The 23,379-nt window shown below is 43.9% G+C and overlaps 1 protein-coding gene across 1 annotated transcript in view; it reads right to left on the bottom strand.

Moving 5' to 3' along the window:
- The window catches only part of LOC122815957 (zinc finger protein 436-like), a 340,690-nt gene that overhangs the window by 61,491 nt on the left and 255,820 nt on the right, over positions 1–23,379 (bottom strand). Inside the window, exon 7 of the mRNA XM_044088843.1 lies at positions 11,856–11,942. Coding sequence (XP_043944778.1) covers positions 11,856–11,942 — 87 coding nt within the window. The remainder of the gene's footprint in view (positions 1–11,855; positions 11,943–23,379) is intronic.

Genomic DNA, 23,379 nt, shown 5'->3' with positions numbered 1-23,379 from the left:
TTAACCAAGCATGTCTTCTAATGACAGACCCTGTAAATGCTGCTCTACTGGAGGCTTCTAATGAATCAAAACCACATTGCAAAGTATGTTTTCCCATTTGTTCAGCTGCATGCAATAAATCCTGCATTTCCTTATAATTAGGAAGATCTGAATTTGGAAGCATTTTTTGTTTCAACTGAGACATCAGATATTGCTGATATTTAAGCATGTAAAACTGGCAATTTAAGGCCCTCATTGCTAAAGTTGCAGATGTGTATACTTTCTTCCCCCATCTGTCTAATGCTCTGGAATCTCTGTCAGAGGGGACTGGATTTTTTGCTGTAGAGGCCTTTACTCCTTTGGGACCCTGGGAAATAGTTTCAGGGTCAGCAACAGGGCTTTATAAAGGAATTTGTGAGAGTCAGGGACTCTGTAGTATCTGTGTGGCTTAACTGGAGCAGGAGGTAAAGAATCAGGATTTAAACTGGATTCAGAATACACATCATCCACAATATCTAACACTGGCGGAATAGCAAGGGGTCTGTGTTGAGGCAATAAAAAAAAATCTCTGAGCCTTTTCTTGGATTCTGAATAATCCTGGCCCTCCCAATGGAAATGCTCCCGCATGGTATGTAAGTTTTCCCCAAAGGAGTAGTCCTCTGGTGGAGAGGCTGAAGGAATTCTTTCCTCAGCATCAGAGTCCTCAGTCATCAGAGCCCAGCCATCTTCACGTGGGAGTCAGAGGCGGCCTGTGGTTCCAAAGAAGCGGTCGTCAGGGGCTGCAAAGGCACCTCGCTGAAAACCGGAGAACCGGCGACTGGCCTAGAAGAGGCTTCGTCAGTTTTGGGCCTCGGATGCCTGTCCTTCTCTTTGCATTTTTTGTGTTGTTCATGGTGTAATTGAATTTTCTGCCAAAATAATGTCGGGCAAAATCAAACCGACGTTTAATAGTGCACTTGCTAAACCTAGCACAAAACCGACAACCTGTGACATCGTGGTCTGGGCCTAGGCATGGGATACAATAGGAATGGAAATCCTTATGAGGTATTTGCTTCCCACAAGAAATACAATTATTAACTTTTACGGACATCGGTCTGAGGCAAGAAAAAGTTTCCCCAATGGGGTACTTAGCTTTGTAGAAGACTTCGGTTCTGGATTCGGAATGAAAATCTCAGGAGTCGGCCGACCGGCACTTGCGAACTGCTTTTGCTTCGGGCACAGCGCGGCAAGAAAGACTGAAGAAAATAGCGTCGGCTGCATCTTATATACCCCTGGCGCACTGATGTCAGGGAAGAAGTGACAGCAACCGACGCCGGACCAAGACTTTGGAACTCAGGCCGACTGCGGGACCGCCTGACGGCAGGATAACCCAAGTGTAATGACTGTAGCAGTGTAACACGATGAACATGAGGGGAGGTTCTGTGTTATAATGAGCTGAAATGGCTGAGGCGTGAATTTTGATGGAAGAAAAGGACAAGCCCTTGTGAAGCATCTCAGTTAAGTATTGTAAAATCTGAGGTAGATTGGGTGCTGCTGTGCTTATCCCTTGAGACTGGTTCCAGGCATAGAATCTTTTCCATTTTGCAGCATAAGACTTTCTAATACTAGGCCTACTTGCCTCTAAAATGATATTCATCACTGGTTTACTGAGGGATGGTAAAGGAGAGATTAGGTAATTAGCCAGGCTGCTAGGTTCAGTGTTTGAAGGTGAGGGTGCAGAATCTGGTTCTCCTGCTAAGACAACAGGGCAGGAATCCGAGGCAGGTGCCATGGGGCCAACTATGACACACTGTGCAAGACGGGGTACCAGTGCTGACTTGGCCAGTCTGGTGCAATCAAAATCATTCTTGGCTTGTCCTGTTTGATCTTTAGTAGTACTTTGGAGAGCAGAGGCAGAGGAGGAAAGGCATAAGCTGATGGACAGAGCATCCATTTTCCAAGCTTGTTTATGGGGGATTCTTTTGCAAAATTTGTCCAATTGATAGATCATGGGGGAGGCAAACAGGTCTATATCTGGGCTCCCCTATTTGCCTGTCAACATGTTGAAAATTATTGGTTCCAGTTTCCACTCGTGTGGGTCCATGAGGTTTCTGCTTAGTCCGTCTGCCAGTGTATTTAGTTTTCCTAGCAGGAATTGAGTTTGTAGATTCACTTGGTAGTTCAAGGCTGTGTTCCACAATGCCATGGCTAGTCTGTAGAAGGGGTAAGAATGTGTACCCCCTGCTTGTTTATGTACCACATAACAGTGGTGTTGTCTGTCTTTACCAATAGTTGTCCTGGAAGAATGTGGTTCTTGAAGGCTGTCAGAGCATTCTGTACAGCTAACGGTTCATTTTGACTGATGTGCAGGTGCATTTGACTTGGGTTCCATTTGCCCTGAATGCACTTCCCTGCCAGGTGAGCCCCCCATGCATAGTCTGACGCGGCTGTTGTTAGGGTTTGGGTGGCAAGGGGTAGTGTGAATGGTAGTTCCTTGTTTTGGTGGCAGGCCTCTGCCCACCAAAGGAACTCTAGGCGTAGGCAAGGTATGATAGGAATCATTGCTTCTAGATCCTGAGAATGTTAACACCATAGGCTTTTTGGATACCATTGTAGTTTCCTCATATGCAGTCTTGCATATGGAATTAGAAGAATGCAGGAGGCCATGAACCCCAAGGCTTGCAGTATTTGCCTTGCAGATAGAAGGTTTTTGTGGCCACTTGTTTGAAGTAGGTTGTCAAATGAATCTGTTTCTCTGGCGTGAGGAAAACCATCTAGGACGTTGTATTCAAGGTTGCTCCAAGGAATATAAGTTGTTGACAGGGTACCAGGTGTGATTTCTTTTCGTTTATGGTGTACCCCAGACAAGTTAGAACCCTTTGTACAAAGGCCAGATGATTCAAAAGTATGTCCTGGCTTTCTGCATGAATTAGACAATCGTCCAGGTATGGGTATATTTGAATATTTCTTTGCCTGCAAAATGCAATGACTGGAGCTAGACACTTTGTGAATACCCTGGGCACAGTAGATAAGCCAAAGGGCAGTGCAGAGAACTGATAGTGCGTGTAGCCTGCTTTGAAATGTAGGTATCTTCTGCAAAATTCCCTGATAGGGAAGTGCAGGTATGCTTCTTTTAAATCTAGTGTTGCCAACCAGGCATCTTTGCCTAGCATAGGAAGCAACTGGTGAAGAGTCAGCATCTTGAATTTTGGAATCACCAAAAAGGTGTTTAGAGTAGAAAGATCCAGTATAGGACGCCATGAATTGTCTTTTCTGGATACCAGGAAAAGTCTCAAATGGAAACAGTGTCCCTTTTCCTCTTCTGGTACCAGCTGAACAGCCCCCATGCTTAAGAGAGAAAGTACTTGCTTTTGGGCCTCTGCCCACTGATTTGGGGGTAGATTTGGCCACTCGCTTGGTGTTGGTAATGTGTGGAAGTGAAATCTGTATCCTTGGGACACTATATTTAAAACCCATTTGTCCTGGGTAATGAGTTCCCAGTTTTTGGCCTGCAGACCAATTTTTTCACCTAAAGGAGCATTTAGTTGAGAAGTGCTTGAAAGTTTTAAAAGCAAGTCACTGAAACAGTTTTCCATAGGGGAGAGTCTTACTACAACCAGATTTGTATGTGGAGGCCCCCACTGCTTAGTCTTGTGCATACCCTGGGACTGAAACCTGGGGTTTCTGCTGTGTCTGGGTTTGGCTTGAGAAGACCTGGCAGGGGCCAGAAAGGACCAATTCTTAGATGGCCAATGCCTACTAAATCTTGGAGGCTGAACTTGTAAGAAATCTTTAACAGTTGGCATAGATTTAGCTTTATCTTCCATCTTTTTAAAAACTTCCTCAGCTTTGCTGCCAAACAGGTGGTCCTGACTTAAGGGAGCATCCAACAGTTTAGCTTTAACATGATCAGGCAAAGATTGCTCCTTAAGCCAAGCATGCTTCTGAGTACAGACCCAGTGACAGCAGCCCTGCAAGAGGCCTCTAATGAATCAAATCCACATTGCAAAGCATGTTTTCCAACCTGTTCAGCAGAATGCATTAAATCCGGTAATTCTTTATTTTCAGCACAGTCAGGAATCAACATCATTTTCTGTTTAAGCAATCCAATAACATGTTGTCAATACATTAACATATGAAACTGACAGTTTAAGGCCCTAATGGCCAAGGTTGCAGAAGTGTAAACCTTACCCTATCTATCCAGCGCCCTGGAGGCTCTATCAGAAGGGGTAGGATTTTTAGCAGTAGAAGCCTTAATGCCTTTAGGTCCCTATGAAATAGTCTCTGGATCCGCAATAGGATTTTTAAAAAGGAACTTATGAGAATCAGGAACCCTGTAATATCTATCAGGTTTTCTGGGAGCAGGAGGCAAAGAATCAGGGGCCAAACTAGATTCCGAAAAGGCATCATCAACAATGTCTAGTACAAGAGGTATAACTAAAGGCCTATGCTGAGGCAGGAGTAAGAAATCCCTAAGCCTCTTTTTAGAATAGAAAAATCCTGGCTTTCCCACTGGAAATGCTCCCTTAGAGCGTGCAAGTTTTCACCAAAAGAAAAATCCTCTGGAGGGGAAGCAGAGGGAATAGAGTCCTCTGCATCAGAATCCTCATAAGTAGATAAGGCTAAATCCAGATCATCAGAAGAATCAGAATCCTGGTCAGAAGATTTATAAACAAATACAGTCCTAGGTTTCTTACTGGGGGGGGGCTTCTCCTGATTAGAGTTATAAGATCTTCAGCCATTCTTATCATTTGCTTTTTGGGCATAGAGGCCTGAGCATGCGGCCTGGGCGTTGGTTTCTTAGACATGGTTCGAGGTTTAGGCCTTAAAGAAGAAGGAAGCGTCGGTTTAATATGCAAGTCCTTAGGCCTGAATACACCCTAAGAAGCCGGTGCCTGCACAGTGGCTCCGGGCCCATCCAAGGTAGAGACATCCGCAGGTTCCACAGTTGAAACATCTCGTGGTATATCAGACTCCGAATGGGTCTCAGTAGAGGCCTGCGAATCAGAAGTAGTGGGTATCAGGGGCTGCAAAAGTGCATCACTGAGTACTGGCGAACTGGCGACTGGCTTAGGAGAAGTGTCATCGGCAGCTTTGGACATAGGTGGCCTGTCTCTGTCTTTATCTTTGCGTTTTTTTGGAAAACCGGTAGTCGGATGGCTAACTGACATTTCTGGATAACTGAACTGAGAACCGAAATATTTAGAGGCGAAAATATACCGACAACGGATAGTGAGTTGATTAAATAAGGCACAAAACTGACAGAAAGGTACGTCGTGGTCAGCGCCTAAGCAAGGAATACAGTGCGAATGAAAATCTTTGTGAGGTATTTGCTTTCCACAAGAAATGCAATTATTAACCTTTACTGACATCGGTAAGGAGCAAGAAAAAGTTTCTCCAGTGGGGTACTTAGCTGTAGCTGAAGACTTCAGTTCTGAAACTCGAAAATGAAAATTTCAGGAGTCGGCCGACTGGCACTTGCGAACTGCTTCGGCTTCGGGCACTGCACGGCAAGAAATACTGATGTAATGGCGTCGGCTGCATGTTTTATACCCCTGATGACCTAACACCATGGAAGAAGAGACAGCAACCGACGCAGGACCCAAGACTTTGTTAATCAGGCCGACTGAGGGCTACTGCAAGCATATAACCCAAATGTGATAACTGCAACAGTGAAACACGAAGAACATCATTTCTGTACTGCAAGACTGTTGTCACCACTGTAGTGCACTTCATAAACACAAGATGAAATCCCAAAGTGGAGTACTGCTGTAGTGCAACTCATGCTCGCAGGACAGATGGCATCCCAAAGCAGAGTAATACTGTAGTGCAACTGATGAACACAGGACAGATGACATCTCATTGTAGAGTATTGTTTAGTGCAATTCATGATCTCAGAACAGATGACATCCCACAATGGATACTGCTGTAGTGGGATTCATGCATGCAGGACAGATGAAATCCCAAAGCGGAGTAGTGCTGTAGTGCAATTCATGAACGCAGGACAGATGACATCTCACTGTGGAGTATAGCTGTAGTAATTCATGAACATAGGACAGATGACATCCCACAGAGTAGTACTGCTGTAGTGCAATTCATGAACGCAGGACAGATTACATCCCATAGCGGAATACTGCTGTACTGCGATTCATGAACCCAGGACAGATGACATCTCATAGGTTCATAGGTTCATACTAGGCTATCTGCCGTGGGGCAATTATAAGCCTAGCCCGATTCTGTATGGCTTACGCCACCCCTTGATTTGAGTATACTGTGCCCTTTTTAAGGTTTAGTTTACTGTGCCTCTGTCTAATAGTGACACGGGAGTAATCCCTGGGACAAACCTACGATCCCCCATCCACTTATCGAGATTCTTCTTGAAGAGATTCAGTGAGGTGCTCTGCCTCACATGAACTGGAATTCTATTCCAGAGCGAAGGGAGCCTCTGGGTTATGAACTTGTCCCGCCAGCAAGTTCTATTTATTTCTGTGCTGAGGTTCAAGTCCCTCGAGCGTGTGGCTCTAAGGGATTTAGATTTACTGAGGTGGAGCATGTCCATTAATTCTGGATTTGACATAGCTTTGTATGTCAGGCACAGATTGCCTCGAAGTAGGCGGTATGCAACCGAGTAGAGCTGGAGTTTTTTTAACCGAGCAGCATATGGCATCTGTTTGAGACCCTTGATCCTCTTGGTGAGATACTTTTGGGGTCTTTCTAATTGCTGCAGGTGTCGGGTAAGGTACATCCCAAAAGGGGCATTGTATTCTATGATGGGCCTGATGAGGGATGAATAAAGGGGCACGATTACCTCTCTTGATCTAGATGTGAAACCCTTCGTGATGAGGTGGGCTATGTAGAAGGTCTTTCTAACCACTTTGGCAATGTGGTTTTCAAAGGAGAGATTGCTATCAACTTGGGTCCCCAGGTCCCTAATATCTTTCTCTGTACTTAATGGGTTTCCGCCTATGTGGTAATTTGTGGGCACATTGTCTTTGCCAAAGGGTATGACTATACATTTTTTGGCATTTAGCTTTAAACCATGGTGCTGGCATCAGTTATCTGTCTCTGTGAGACCTTTTTGAAGGATGTTTGTGTCAGCTGGAGAGTTGATTATGGCGCCCAGTTTGCAGCCATCTGCGAACTTGGTGAGCCATAGTCCTCCCAAGTTTGCCTGCACCTCGGAAAAGTATATACCGAACAAGAGTGGTCCCAGGACAGAACCCTGTGGGACGCCACTTGTGACCGGTTTCAAGTCTGACATGGCTCCAGCAACTCTCACTCTGTGGGTTCTGTCTTTGAGCCAGTTTGCGACCCATCTTGTGACATAGGGGTTTATATTTAAGCTGGATAGCTTATCTATGATGCCCGAGTGGGGTATTGTGTCAAATGCCTTTGCAAGGTCCAGATAGGCTGTGTGGACTTACCTTCCCTTCATCTATGGCTTTGGTGACTGTTTCAAAGAAGTCAACCAGGTTCAAAAGGCAGGATCTGCCCTTGACAAAGCCGAACTGGGTAGGATCTAGTGTCTGTAGATCCCCGATGTCTTTGTTTATGAGCTCCATGATGATCCTCTCCATAGCCTTGCAGACTAAGCTAGTCAGGCTTATGGGGCGATAGTTTCCAGGGTCTGTAGAGGCTCCAGCTTTGTGGAGTGGGACCACTGTTGCTGTACGCCATTCTGTGGGCACATATCCTGTAGTGAGGCTGAGATTGTATAGCCGTTTTATTTGAGGGATTAGTTCCTCTTGTAGTTCATGTAGGACGCAACCTGGGACGCCATCTGGTTCCATGGAAGCAGTGTTTTTTGCTTTGGAGAGGGCAGCCTTCACCTGAGCATCTAAGATGTTTGGGAGGCAGCCCTCTGCTGGGATAGATACTTGCTCTTTTGGGGGTGGGGGGGGTGGAGAAGTTTGCACTGAACCTGTCTGCCAGGATATTGGCGATGTCTGTGGGTTCAGTGTATTTTTGTCGTTTAGAATCAACTCAGAACAAGTCTGGGAGTTGCATCCCAGGTTTCTAACATAACTGAAAAAAGGTTATGATTGTCTTTGGTGTCCTGTGCAATTTTTCTCTCGAAGCTGGCCTTGGAGGATTTTATGAGGGATCGTAACTTTTTGCTAGTACTGATCAGAGATGCCTTCCCTATTAGGGATTTTGCTCTATCATGTAGTAGCTTCCTCCTTCTGTTGTACAGTTTATTTAAGGCAGGGGTCCACCAGACTGGACGCCTGCCTTTGGATGATTGGGTCTTGGTTTTGTTTGGGATAGCATGATCCATGCATTCCTGGAGATGTCCGTAGAATGCATTTATATAGGATTCTGCAGTTTGGGCTGTAGTTTCCACTGGCCCTGGGGCCTTGAAGGATTCCAGTGGAATACTACTGTAGTGCAATTCACAAATGCAGGAGAGATGACATCCCACAGAGGAGTACTGCTATAGTGTGATTCATGAATGCAGGACAGATGGCATCCCACAGCAGAGTACTGTGGTAGTGCAATTCATGATCGCAGGACAGATGACATCCCAATGCTGAATAGTCCTATAATGCGATTCATGAACACAGGACAGATGACATCCCAAAGAGGAGTACTGCTGTTGTGCAAATCATGAACGCCAGACAGATGACATCCCATCGCGGAGTAGTGCTGCAGTGCAATTCATGAATGCATGACAGATGACATCCCACAGCAGAGCACTGCTGCAGTGCACTTCACAAACGCAGGACAGATGACATCCCACAGGGGAGTAATGTTGTAGTGTGCTTCATGACCGCAGGACAGATAACATCCCAAAGCAGAGTACTGCTGTAGATGTGCTTCATGAACTCAGGATAGATGACATCCCACAGCGGAGTACTACTGTAGTTGTGCTTCATGTACATAGGACAAATGACAGCCCACAGTGGAGTACTGCTTTAGTGTGCTTCATGAATACAGAACAGATGAAATCCTAAAACGGAGTACTGAAGCCCCAGGACAAGTCATGGAACTCTTTTGAGCCACTACAGGACATCCCTTTGTGTCTCACAAAATCACCAACAGTTCAGCAGTAGCACAATGAAGTTTGCCCAGGAAAGGAGACTGGTAACTTTGCAACTGGACATTTGCATCAGTTTCTGAAAGTTAAGTTTGGGTATAGCCATACCCATGTACATGTAGCGACCAACTGTCTCTACTGTTTCTTGGTTAGAGAAGGAGATAGTCCAGTTCTTGCCTCTCCTTTCAGTGATACTGAGCATTTTATTTTAATGAGTTTAAGTGTTTAGCCAGGTAGATAGGGTCTGCAAGTCTTTTTAAAAAAGGGTTTTGATAGTGGATGTGATAAATTTGGGAGATAATACTGAATCTTATAAACCCCCTGATAAACTGGGGACAAGTACTTGAACCTGAACATATTTTAAAAATGTCTGTCAGAAAGAAATGACTTACACCAATTTGAGGCTGGAGAGCAGATCCCAGCTACTTGTAGGGAGTGTAGTCTACCATGTCAAAAGCTTTACTAACGTCAATGAATAGGGCTACTATGAGTTAGCCTTCCTCCTCATTTTTGAGACGTCAGAGTATAAAGCACAGTTACACCACTCCTGCCAGACCAGAAACCATACTGTTGCTGTGACAGTGTCCTGTGAGCTTGAATGTATGTAATAAGCTAGTTATAGATGCATTTTTCACATACTTTGCAACATGTTGTAAATACAGTGATGGGGTGGAAGTCACTGGCTGTAGTGGGTTTGAGTTATTTTGGGGGTTGTTTTTATTATAGATGTTTTTCATTGTTGTGGCATAAAGTTGTTTGCTAGACCTAGATTGCACAGATGTGTAATGGGTTGGTTGATGTGGTCTTGGCAATCTGTGATGAAGCAAGAATGAATACCATCTGTACCCAAGGGGATATAAATCATTAGCCAGTTTTATAGTATTTCACTTTTGTGAATGTATAGAATTGTGACTGGTTCACTTTAAGAAGCCCTGATTTCTTTTAAGATCATGTGATTTACTCTTGATATTTAAGGAAGTAACGCTGAGTTGTTCATTTTGGTTCTGATAAAAGTCCTTATTAAGCATAGGACAAAAGCACTCTTTATCTCTATCAAGGAAGTTATGTTAATTCCCTACATATACCAAACACTACGTGTGCCTGGTGTCTTTGGTCAAGTCATTCTTTTTTGGGTCAGCACAGTCATATCCTCTTTGTTAGGGGTGCATCACACTACCTGCACCTGGGGGTGCATCAGTAGAATTTTTTCAAGGAGCTTCTCAACAGCCTTTGCTTTGATCTTCTTGAAGCAGAATGGAGGGGAGTCAACGTCAAGGGTTAATGGTAGGGTGGTTTTGGTTGCAAGAAGAGATGGGTAGGAGTGTGCAAAGTTATTGCAGAAAGCTGAGGGGACAGCATGAGCATGAGAAGGCAGATATGGTGTTATACATGGGTTGGCAGACATGAATTTGATTAAATTCCAGAATTTATTTCTAACTACTCTGAAGTTGGGTTTGGGATCTTCTTAGGCAGCTGGCTTTGGTCCATTTGGTGGCCTTATTGGCCAGGTTTCTTAACAGAATATAATGCTGTTTTTTTTGTAAAGGTAGAGGTCATCAACAGTTTTCTAGGTATTGTCCCTAACTTTGTAGAGTGACTGTTCTTCACTTCATACTCCTCTTCCAAGCAATAGAGACAATGCTGGTATGGGCCTTGGCTTGCGTTTTGGTAGCCACATGAATGTTTCAATTGTTTAGGTGCTTTGGGCATCAAACACTACGATTTTTTCCACTGGGATCAAGACCTAGACTATGTAAGCAGCAGAAAAGAACTGTTAGGCCCACGGGCTAGGCTCTCTCTCCTACTATGATATGTGGTAGTTAGATAAGTGTCTAAGAAGAAGGGCATGCTAACCCTTAAATGCAATAGCTTTACAGAAAGCAGATGAACTGTCATCTTTTAATCTACACTCATAGACCCACTGAGGAGTGTCAACAATGTTACACCATGTTTTACTAAATCAGCGACATTACTCAATACAGCACTATTTGAAAAGGTCAACTAATTCAGAGCAAACTCTTCCACTTGAATACATACAACTGCAATCTGGTTTTCAAACTTCTAAGTTAACAGCAATGTGAGATTCACGAGAAATTAAAAGCTGCAGAGTGCACGAAAGTCTTTACTGAAATACTAATTTGAAAAATTCCGTGAAGAAACCTAGTGATGGAATTTGCCCAATATAACTTCAGCAAATGCTTCAGATTAGTTCATAGCTGTAGATATGAATGTAATAAAAGGCATTTAGTTTTAATACATAGACGCCGAATTTATACAACACAACAAGCTAACTGAATGACTTGTTCTTTCACTTATTCTCCAAATCCCAATTGTATGGGGTTTAGGGTTACAGACAGGCAGAATCTACAGATGCATTCAGTGGTAGCAAGGCATAGAGACTAATTCTGAATAAGATGCCTGTCCACTGCACACGCACACAAAATACATCCCTAAGGGCAATTTGGAAGATCAACAGTCACTTATGGCATGTTACGGATATGCAACAGAAAGACTGAGAGCTTAGCAAAACCTACACAGACATACAGTGGACACAACTCCACAGAGAAGGCACCCCAGCCAGGAGCAGAACTGGAGAACCAATCACTGTGATGCAGCAGTGCTAATCGCTGCACTGCTATGCTGCTCCATTGCAGCATATTACAACTACAAAATAGTTAAGCATTAATGACTTGCTTGTAGATCCAGTGGCAACAGGTAATGCATGGATGCGATGCCTCATTAAAAGTAGTAAGTCATGGAATACTGTTCAAAAAGTTTTTTTTTCCTGATGGCAAAAAATCAAAAAGCAATAGAATAAATGGCAACAGTAGCAGTTGCAGTATAAAAACAGCTGACTCACCAGGTTCTGAGGTTGAATTCTCAGCTGATCCATCCCTAGCCAGGTCATTTGATGAAGAGTGCAATGATGGTAAAGGGGTGCACATTTCTAAAGAAAATAAAACAGCAGTCTTTTAAATACAACAGGGAAAGGTAGTATTTAACTCACTCAATTACCTTCACATGTATTGGTTAGCAGCACCAATAAGTTAACATACAATGTAGTCATTATATATTTTCATACATCATGTACCAATTTTTTTATTATACTTCTGGCCTTTAAAAGCAGACATTTAATTCCATACATAACAGCAGTACAATTCAGTCTTTACAGATTTCAAACAAACAACCTGACAAGCATATATCATAATCCCCCCTTAAAAAGTTCAATTTTTTCATTTCACAATTCTGTACAACACAGAGTCAGATGTATTTTAAATATGAAGTGGGGGGGGGTATCAGTGATGCTGTATTTGCTAATAAAATAAAAAAGTACCTTTTCTTAATTCTAATGTTCATATAAGCTTACCATTGTAACAGGATAAGAAAGGCTGGGAAGAAGCAAGTGAAAAAGTTAATATAATGTAGTAATATTGGGCTGTTGGATGATGTAAAAGTGTACTGGCCATATTATACAAAGAATTAAAATATAATGATTTCCCCTATTTTTATAGATGTGAATGTTGACAAAAATGTCCTTAGTTTAAGCTACAGACACATTTTTCAAGCAAGTATGCTTGAAAAACAAGTAAAAATAATGAAAAACATGTCACAGTACATTTTTTTCTTTTGCTTGCAAAGTTAAATGTCAACCAGTGTGTTCTGAGCAAAATTTACAAGAGTTCTTTCTTGTATTTGCAAAATTACTATTTTTTTCCATTAGAAAATGCTTTTATTTGGAGATAAAAAGCAAACTAGCACAAGCAATTAATCGGGAGAGGTATGACCAGTGTGGTCTGAAATATACAAAGGTTCTTCCTTGGCATATACAACATAAAGTACAGTTTTGTACCTACCATAAATGTAGATGTTCGAGTGTTCACCCTGCTGCAGTCATCACACTTGGGGTTATCCTGCCATCAGGCGGTCCCGCAGTTGGCCCGAATTCCAAAGTCTTGGTCCGGCGTTGGTTGCTGTCGCTTCTTCCCTGACATCAGGGCTTTCCCCAGATGTCAGGTGCCCCCAATAGGTAGGCAATATATATATATATATATATATATATATATATATATATATATATATATATATATATATATATATATATATATAGCTATATAAAAATAAAACAAAACCCTGAGGCACAAGCAAATACAGGATGGAGGGAGGGTAACCTGGACTGCAGCAGGGTGAACACTCGAACATCTACATTTATGGTAGGTACAAAACTGTACTATGTTCATCGTGTTACCCTGCTGCAGTCATCACACTTGGGTTGAATCCCAAAGGATGGATGGGAGGTGGAGTCAGACAGGGTTAGAAGAAGCTAGTAAGCCCTGCAGAACTGCAGTGGCAAAACCAGCTCAAGTCTTAGAGTATAGCGGTTAAGTGATAGTGTTTGGTGAAGGTGTGCACTGAACTTCAAGTAGCAGCTTCCAGAATATCCTTGGTTGGCACTCCCCTGAGAAAGGCTGCTGATGTAGCTGTAGCCCTGGTGAAGTGGGACCTAATGTTAGCAGGTACTGGTTTCCCATGATGTATGTAGCAAAAATGTATGCAATGCCCTACCCATTTTGAAATGGTCTGTTTTGAAATAGCTTTTCCTTGTGATCCTGTAGCATAGGCTACAAAAAGCTAGTCAGTTTTTCTGAATGCCTTAGTTTTATTCAAGTAGTAACGTAATTTCCTGTGAATGTCCAAAGAGTGCAGGAGTCTTTCTCATTTGTTCTGGGGATTTGGGAAGAAGGTGGGCAAGTGAATGGTTTGGTTTAGGGCCACACAGGATACCACCTTTGGCATAAAGGAAGGATTAGTTCATAAAGAAACTCTGTCTTGATGAAAAATGAGGAAAGGTTCCACTGCCATTAGTGCCTGTAGCTCTGAGACTCTTCTAGCTGAGGTTGTTGCTAGTAGTAGGGCAGTTTTCCATGAAAGAAATTTTAAGTCAGCTGAAAAAGATGGTTCAAAGGGCGGCAGTGTAAGCTTTTCCAGAACAAAGTTGAGATCCCAAGTAGGTGTTGGAGCTCTCCTTGGCGGTCTTAAGTTCTTAGCCCCTCTGAGGAAATGTCTTAGGAGTGGATGTGAAAATAAAGGAGGATCCGTGCTGTAATGAGCTGAAATTGCTGAGGCGTGGATCTTAATAGATGAAAAGGAAAGTCCTTTGTGTAATAGGCTTTCCTGGTGCTGGGCCTCCTGGCCTCCAGAATTCTCAAACCCAGATTAACTCTTCCTCAGCTAGCACATTTCTTTCTTTTTCAGGTCTAACCAAATAATTAACCTATGGACCTTTCTCTCAACTGACCCACCCCATATTTTCCTTGTGAATCTTTTTATTTTTGTTCTTAAATGAAAACCTTTTAAAACTATGCTAAACGGACAGCCTAGAAAGAGAAAAAAGTATGTCGCAGTCTGTGTCTGTTATTCATAATTGTTTTTTTTAATATAAATACTTAATGGTGTCTCCTCTTTTTGTTTAATTACCAAATGAGAAAATATGTACTCTATGTAACATGTATGTAACTTACTGTCAATGTGGAGCTTTTCTCCCAGGGCCTCCGCTGAAAATGGACATGTATCCAGACGGACCATCCCGGTCAACAAATGTAAAATAAAATAAATAAATAAATAAATAAATAAATAAATAACAGCTTTGGATAAAGGTGTTGGCTGGTTGTTTAGGTAATCTGCCATGCAGCCAGGTTTAAAGTCTTGAGCTGGTTGTGTAGAATCTGATGGTCTCACTGGGTGAGCAGGTGAGGAATTTGTGGCAAAATCCATGGTGGGCCGTGGGCCATGTTCCTTAAAATTGGGTACCAATGCTGGCGTGGTCAGTCTGGTGCAATGAGTATCATTTGTGGCCTCTCTAATCTGACTTTCAGCAGTACCTTTGCTAGAAGAGGTAGTGGAGGGAAGGCATACACTGTTAATGTTTTCCAACTGAATGAGAGGGCTTCCACTTTCCAAGCTAGTGGATGGAAGGTCCTTGTGCAAAATTTTTGAAGTTGGTGGTTGTGGGGGCTTGCAAACAGATCTATGTCTGGGCGTCTCCATTTTTGAGCTATCATTGCAAATACTTGTGGATCTAGTTTCCATTCCTGTGGATCCATGATGTTTCTGCTTAGGTCGTCTGCCAATGTGTTTTTCTTTCCTGGCAGGAATTGTGCTTGTAATTGAACCTGGTAAGACAGTGCAGTGTTCCACAAGGTCATTGCTTGCCTGCATAGAGGGTAGGAATGTGTGCCCCCTTGCTTGTTTATGTACCACATGACTGTGGTATTGTCCATCTTTATTATTAGTTGTCCTGGGTGTAGAAGGTCCCTAAAAGCTGTTAGGGCATTCTGTACTGCTAGCATTTCTTTTTGATTGATATGCAGATGCCTCTGATCTGTAGTCCATTTGCCCTGAATGCACTGCCCTGCCATGTGTGCTCCCCAGGCATAGTCCGATGCATCTGTTGTCATAGTTTGCCTGGCTGTGGGTAAGGTGAAAGGCTGACCCTTGTTGAGGTGACATGCCTGTGCCCACCATAGAAACTCCTGCTGAAGGCAGGGAATGAGTGGTATCATTGTTTCCAAGCTGTGGCTGTGCTGAGTCCATACTCTTTTCAGGTACCATTGTAATTTCCTCATATGCAGTTTTGCAAATGGTATTAGTAGTATGCAAGATGCCATGAATCCCAAGGCCTGCAGAATTTTTCTTGCAGGGAGTTGGGTCTTTGTTGCCATTATTTTGAAATATTGAAACAGCTGTTGTTGCTTGTCTGGCATGAGATAAGCCATCTGGGCCGTTGTATTCAAGCTGGCACCCAGGAATATTATGTTTTGTGAGGGCACTAGTTTTGATTTCTTTTCGTTTACTGTGTACCCTAGGCAACTTAGAAGGTGTTTGACAAATGCCAGATGCTTTAAAAGAATGTCCTTGCTTTCTGCTTGAATAAGGCAGTCGTCCAGGTATGGGTATATTTGAATTCCTCTTTGTCTGCAGTATGCAATTACTGGTGCCAGGCATTTTGTGAAGACCCTGGGCGCAGGAGATAAGCCAAAGGGCAGTGCACAGAATTGATAATGCGTTGAACCTGCAATGAAGCGGAGGTATCTTCTGCAATTTTGTCTGATAGGGACATGCAGGTATGCCTCCTTGTGGTCCAAAGTGAATAGCCAAGCATTCTTGCCCAGCATGGGAAGAAGCTGCTGTTGTGTTAGCATCTTGAATTTTGGTACTTGCAGATAGGTGTTCAGAATTGAAAGATCCAGAATGGGTCTCCATGCTTTGTCCTTACTTGGGACTACGAAGAGTCTTGAGTAAAATCCTTGTCCTTGCTCCTGAGTAGGTACCTGTTGAATGGCTCTCATGTTCATGAGAGTTATAATTTGTTTTTGTGCCTCTGCCCATTGATTTGGTGGCAGATTTGGCATTCCTTTGATCCTTGGTAAGGTATGAAAGTGGAATCTGTATCCTTGAGAGACCATGTTTAGAACCCATTTGTCTTTTGTGATGATGTGCCAGTTGTCTGAAAAAAAAGCTAGTTTTCCTCCCAAGGGAGTTGCCAGGAGAGATTTGCTTAGCAGTTTGAGGACAGAATCATTGTGTTTGTCTTCTGCTAGCTTAGGGCCTGTCTTCTCCTCCTTTCTGGGTAGCAGAACCCCATTGTCAAGGTTTGTAAGGGCCCTGGGACTGACCTCTGCCCCTTGGGCATTTGTATTTGCCCCTCTGTGATCTGTCTGAAGCTGGAAAGAACCAGTTTTTTGTTGGCCAATTTCTGCTGAAACAAGGGGGTTGTACCTGCAAAAAATCCTTGACCGTTTGCATAGACTTTGCCTTATCCTCCATTTTCTTTAAAACCTCTTCTGCTTTGACACCAAATAATACATCCTGCTGTAAAGGTGCATCCAGTAATTCTGCTTTAACATGGTCAGGGAGTGTTTGTTCTTTTAACCAAGCATGTCTACGTATGACAGAGCCAGTAACAGCTGCACTACAAGAAGCTTCCAATGAATCAAATCCGCATCAAGTATGTTTGCCCACCTGTTCAGCTGCATGCAACAGATCCTGCATTTCCTTGAATTCAGACTGTTCAGAATGTGTGCTCATTTTTTTGTTTTAACTGAGACATTAGGAATTGCTGATATTTCAACATGTGAAACTGGCAATTTAATGCTCTCATAGCCAGAGTAGCTGAGGTGTATATTTTCTTTCCCCATCTATCTAGGGCTCTGGAATCCCTTTCAGAGGGCACAGGATTTTTAGCCATAGAAGCTTTTGCTCCCTTAGGACCCTGGGAAATTGTTTCTGGGTCAGCTACAGGGCTTTTATAAAGGAATTTGTGTGAGTCAGGTACTCTGTAATATCTGTCTGGTTTGGCTGGAGCAGGAGGAAGAGAGTCTGGATTTAAACTAGACTCCAAGTAAACATCATCCACAATATCTAGAACAGGAGGGATAGCAAGAGGTGTGTGCTGGGGTAGTAAAAGGAACTCTCAGAGCCTTTTCTTAGAATCTAAGTAGTCCTGGCCTTCCCAGTGGAAATGTTTCCTCATGGTATGTAAAGTTTCCCCAAAGGAGTAGTCTTCAGGGGGAGATGCTGCGGGAATAGAGTCTTCAGCATCAGAATCTTCATAAGGTGGAAAGTGTAATCCTGTTCCACAGAAGAATCTGAGGAGAGAGAAACCTGGTCAGAGGATGCATAATCCTCCTCTTGTCTTGATCTTTTATCAGGTGGGGGATGGGAACCCCTGATAAGGGTAATCAAATCTTCAGCCATCTTAAGCATCTGTTTCTTAGGCATGGGGCCTTGAACTGTAGACTGATGTACAGTTTTCTTTGGTTTTAAAGAAGTTTTAAGTTTAGCATAAGATTTAATGGTGAGTGTAGTCGGTCTGAAGACACTTTCTGCGACCGAAGGTGTTTCTGTTGCACCGGTGCCTAGTTCTGCTCCGGTGTCAGTAGATGGCTGTGTCAGCCTAGAAGACTCCGCTTGGGAATCCGCAGCTGTCTGGGGTTCCAGTTCTGCGGTCATCAGGGGCTGCGTAGGTGCCTCACTGAAAACCGGAGAACCAGCGACAGGCCCAGCTGAGGCCTCGGTGTCTGGCTTATTCCTAAGCTGCCTGTCCTTATCCTTGCGTTTTTTATGAATGGTGGTCGTCGGCTGCTCCAATGGCATAATGTAATTAAATTTCCTACCAAAGTAATGCCGTGCAAAGTCAAAATGGTGTTTGATAGTTCATTTATTAAACCTAGCGCAAAACCGACAAAGTACAGTTTTGTTCCTACCATAAATGTAGATGTCCGATAGATATGCAACTGCAGTCCTTACATATGGGTTGTCCTGCCTCAGGCAGCCCTCGGTCAGCCGGATTCCAAAGTCTGGGTCCGGCATCGGCTGATGTCGCCTCCTCCCCGACGTCAGAGCGACTGGGGTATAAAAGCATCAGCCAACACCATCTTCCTCAGTGTTTCTTGCCCCAGATGCCAGGTGCCCTCCAAGGAAGGCTAAATTTAGAAACTGGATAAAAAATTCCAGACATACACAACAGTAATAAACAGATACACCATAACAGATATCCCCAGCTAATTATAAAAGGAGGGAAGTGGACCCAAAATACAGAGGGGTAGGAGGGAGGGAAAACCTGACTGCAGTTGCATATCTATCGGACATCTACATTTATGGTAGGTACAAAACTGTACTATGTCCTTCAAGAATGCAACTGCAGTCCTTACATATGGGTTGAATACCATAGCCAAGCTGGGGTGGTAGGCTCTAAGATAGGGATGGTGTAGCTAAAATGCCCTGCAGGACTGCCAAAGCAAAGCCTGCTCAGGATCTGGAATATAAAGGCAGGTTGTAGTGCTTGGAAAATGTATGCACAGAGTTCCATGTAGCAGCTTCTAGAATGTCCTTTGTAGCCACCCCTCTTAGAAAGGCTGTGGAGGTGGCTGTAGCTCTGGTGGAGTGTGGCCTGATATTGGCTGGCACACCCTTTCCATGGAAAGAATAACAGAATCTGATGCAATGTCCAATCCATTTTGAAACTGTTTGTTTGGAAATTGCCTTTCCTTGCACTCCAGCAGCGTATGCTACAAATAGTTGGTCAGACTTTCTGTTGGCCTTTGTTCTGTCCAAGTAGTAGCGTAGTTGTCTGTGTATGTCCAAAGTGTGCAGCAGCTTTTCCCCTTTATTTTGAGGATTGGGGAAGAAGGTAGGCAGGTGAATTGCTTGATTTAGAGACACCCTGGATATCATTTTTGGCATAAAAGAGGGATTGGTTCTTAAAGAAACTCTGTCCTGATGAAAAATGAGAAATGGAGGTACTGCCATGAGGGCTTGTATCTCCGAAACTCTTCTTGATGAGGTAATTGCCAACAGGAAAACTGTTTTCCAGGAATGAAATTGCAATTCTGAAGATGCTGCTGGCTCAAAAGGAGGAAGAGTTAATTTTTCCAACACGAAGTTGAGGTCCCATGCAGGCACTGGTGGTTTTCTGGGAGGTTTGATATTCTTTATCCCTCTTAGAAATTGTCTTAGCAAAGGATGTGAAAACACAGGTGGATCAGTGTTGTATTTTGCTGAAATTGCTGAAGCGTGTATTTTTATGGAAGAATAGGAAAGTCCATTATGCAGCATTTCTGCCAAGTATTCTAGTATCTGTGGGATGCTTATTACTGATGCATCCTGACCCTTGTTGGTATTCCAGATGTTGAATCTCTTCCATTTGGCTGAATAAGTCTTTCTGGTGGAAGGTCTGCGTGCTTCCAATAAGATCTGTTGAACTTCCTTGGAGAGAGAGATACGGGGAGAAATCATGAAACCCTCCAAGCTGTCAGCTGCAGTTTGCAGGTTGGGATGAACCGTCCTGTAATTGTGCTGGGTCAAAAGTAGAGGCCATTGAGGCAGGGGCCACGGCTTGGTGCAGGATATGCTCCTTAGTAATGGATACCAGTGCTGTCTTGGCCAATCTGGAGCTATTAAGATGCCTTTCGGTTGTTCTGCTTTGATCTTCAGTAGCACCTTGGTCATTAATGGTAGAGGTGGGAATGCATAGATTGTTAGAGAGTTCCAGCTGAAGGAGAGAGCATCCATTCTCCAGGCTTGGGGATGGTGTGCCCTCGAGCAGAACTTTTGCAGATGATGATTGAGGTGTGAGGCAAAGAGATCTATGTCCGGCCTCCCCCATGCATGAGTTATTTGTGCAAAAACATCTGGATGCAACATCCATTCGTGCGGGTCCAGGATGTTTCTGCTTAGACTGTCCGCCAGAACATTGTCCTTGCCCGGAACAAACTGGAATTGCAGCTGTATGTTCAGTTTCAGGGATTTTTCCCAAAGAGCCATTGTTAGTCTGCAGAGGGGGTAAGAATGAGTACATCCCTGCTTGTTTATGTACCACATGACAGTGGTGTTGTCCGTCTTTATTAGCAGTTGACCTTGTTGAAGATATTTTCCGAAGGCCTCGATTGCATGAATTACTGCTAACATCTCTTTTTGATTGATGTGTAGATGCACTTCCCGGGGGGTCCATTGCCCTTGAATGCATCTGCCCTCCATGTGCGCCCCCCATCCATGGTCTGAGGCGTCTGTTGTAATGGTTTGGCTTGTTTGAGGTTTGTTGAAAGGCATACCTTTGTTTAACTGGCTTGCTTGGGCCCACCACAAAAATTCCCTTTGTAGACATGGGATGAGTGGGATAATTGCTTCTAAGTTGTGGCTGTGTTGAGACCATAAAATTTTAGGTACCATTGTAGTTTTCTCATGTGTAGTCTTGCCAGTGGAATCAATAGAATGCAAGATGCCATGAAACCCAGGGCCTGCAGGATTTTCCTTGCAGTCATGTGGGTGAGCTTTGCTAGGCTTTTGAAGTAATCTGGTAATTGTTCTTGCTTCTCTTCTGTGAGGTAAGCCATTTGAGATTTTGTGTCTAGTTTGGCTCCTAGAAAAATTATTTGTTGGGATGGCAGTAGTCTTGATTTTTGAATGTTGACTGTGTATCCCAGAGCCTGTAGTAAGTGAATGACATAATTCAAGTTTTTTGTCGAGGCTTGCTTGCTGTCCGCTTGTATAAGGCAGTCGTCCAGGTAAGGGTATATTTGTATCCCCTGGAGTCTGCAGTGTGCAATTACTGATGCCAGGCATTTCGTGAACACTCTGGGTGCAGTAGATAAGCCAAAGGGCAATGCTGAGAATTGATAATGCTCTGACCCTGCAAGACATCTGAGGTATCTTCTGCAACTGTGTCTGATTGGGACATGCAGGTATGCCTCCTTGAGGTCCAGAGTAACCAGCCAAGACCCCTTGCCCAGCATGGGAAGGAGTTGCTGTAGTGTCAGCATTTTGAATTTTGGCACAATGAGAAAAGTGTTTAGAGCGGACAAGTCCAGTATAGGTCTCCATTGCTTTTCTTTTCTTGGAACAAGGAACAGTCTTGAGTAGAATCCCTGGCCTTGTTCCTGAGGAGGAACCTTTTCTATTGCTTTGATTTGTAGCAGCTTTGAAACTTGTACGAATGCCTCTGCCCTTTGATTTTGTGGCAGGTTTGGTATGCCTCGTCTTGTTGGTAAAGTATGGAAGTGGAACCTGTAGCCTTGGTCTATTATGTCCAGAATCCATTTGTCCCTTGTTAAGACATGCCAATTTTTTGAAAATAAGGATAATTTTCTGCCTAAAGGTGCTTCTCTTTGAGCCTTGGTCGGCGGTGTCAAAGTCAAGTCATTGTGATTGTCCCTGTGGAGCAGTGGAAGTCCCTGCGCCACCTCTCTGATTAGTCGGTTGCCATTGGCGTCCCCTGTAGGAGCCTCGGTATTGCCCTCTCCCTCGGGCACGCCTGTTCTTTCCCCTTTGAAACTTGTCACTGTCTGGAAAGGACCAATTCTTCGAAGGCCAATTCCTGCTGAACCTCGGTGGCTGAACCTGGAGGAAATCTTTGACTGTTTGCACTGATTTAGCCTTCTCCTCAACTGATTTCAGCACATCCTGAGCATTAGCACCAAATAGCTTGTGTTTTTCCAGAGGTGCATCTAGAAGCTTTACTTTAACATGATCTGGCAATGCCTGTTCTTTCAACCATGCATGTCTACGTATGACAGCCCCTGTCATAGCTGCCCTACATGAAGCTTCGAATGCATCATAACCACACTGAAGAAAATGATTGTTAACCTGCTGTGTATTATGAACCAAATCCTGCAAGGCCTTTCTATCTAAAGGCTCAGGAGAGGCTAATTCTTTCTGCAAATCATCCATCAAGAAATCCTGATACTGAAACATATGAAAAAGGCAGTTAAGTGCCCTCATGGCAAGGGTGGTTGAGGTATAAACTTTTTTGCCCCACCTCTCCAGGGACCTAGATTCCCTGTCTGCGGGCAAAGGATTTTTGGCCGTGGAGGTGGCTACTCCTTTGGGCCCCTGGGAAATAGTTTCTAGATCAACAGAATGGGCCATAAATAGATGTTTATGAGTTTCAGGAACCCTGTAGTATCTGTCTGGCTTGACAGGAGCAGGAGGGAGAGAATCAGGAGAAGCACTCGAATCTGAGTACACATCATCCAATACATCTAACACTGGAGGGATAGCTAAAGGCCTGTGCTGGGGAAGCTTAAGGAAGGTACGAAGCTGTTTCCTAGAGTCGGAGAATTCCTGGCCCTGCCACTGAAAATGCTCTCTCATGGAGTGGAGAATTTCCCCAAAAGAAATATCCTCAGGAGGGGAGGCAGAAGGAATAGATTCCTCCGCATCAGAATCCTCGTAGGCCTGGAAAGACTCTTCCTGTGTATCTGAGTGATCAGAGTCACCAGAGGCTTCATCTGAAGAAAGGGTGTCTGTCTGTTCAACCCTGGGCCTTTTGTCTGAAGGCGGCTGAGAACCTCTGTCAGGATGAGCCTGGGAACCTCTGATTAAGGAAATTAGATCTGCAGCTAAAGTCATGATCTGTTTATCAGTAGTGGGACCCTGAGGAAAAGATTTAGGAGGGTGAGACTTAGCCTGGCTGGCAGCCTTAGCACGTGTGTAGGCCTTGATCGACATGGACACCGGAGGCCTAGCTGCCCCACGTGCTGGAGTAACTTTGTCCACCGGTATGGTCTCGGGCAAATCTTGGGCTTCAGCTTCTGGAGGAAAATCAACAACTGGCACCGGCGTAGGCTCCGGGGCCGAAGAGAACGGTAAAGCGGTGTTGTCGGTCTGGAGCGGTGGAAAAACCACCTCAGAAGAGACCGATGCACTTGCGGTAGGTTTTGGCGTGGTGTCGGTGGAAGTCGCAGGCCGAGAATGTCGGTCCCGGTCCTTCCGTTTTTTGGAAATATGTGTTGTCGGTTGTTCCGACGGCATGATATATGAGTATTTTTCGCCAAAAAAGTCTTCAGCAAATTCTGCCCGACGCCTGAGTGTGCACTTGTTGAAGCAAG

This window comes from Protopterus annectens, chromosome 1.part1 (assembly GCF_019279795.1).
Source record: "Protopterus annectens isolate FY-2018-M chromosome 1.part1, PAN1.0, whole genome shotgun sequence".
NCBI lineage: Eukaryota > Metazoa > Chordata > Ceratodontiformes > Protopteridae > Protopterus > Protopterus annectens.
Note: the sequence above shows the minus strand (reverse complement) of the source record. Positions and strands in the feature narration are given on the sequence as shown.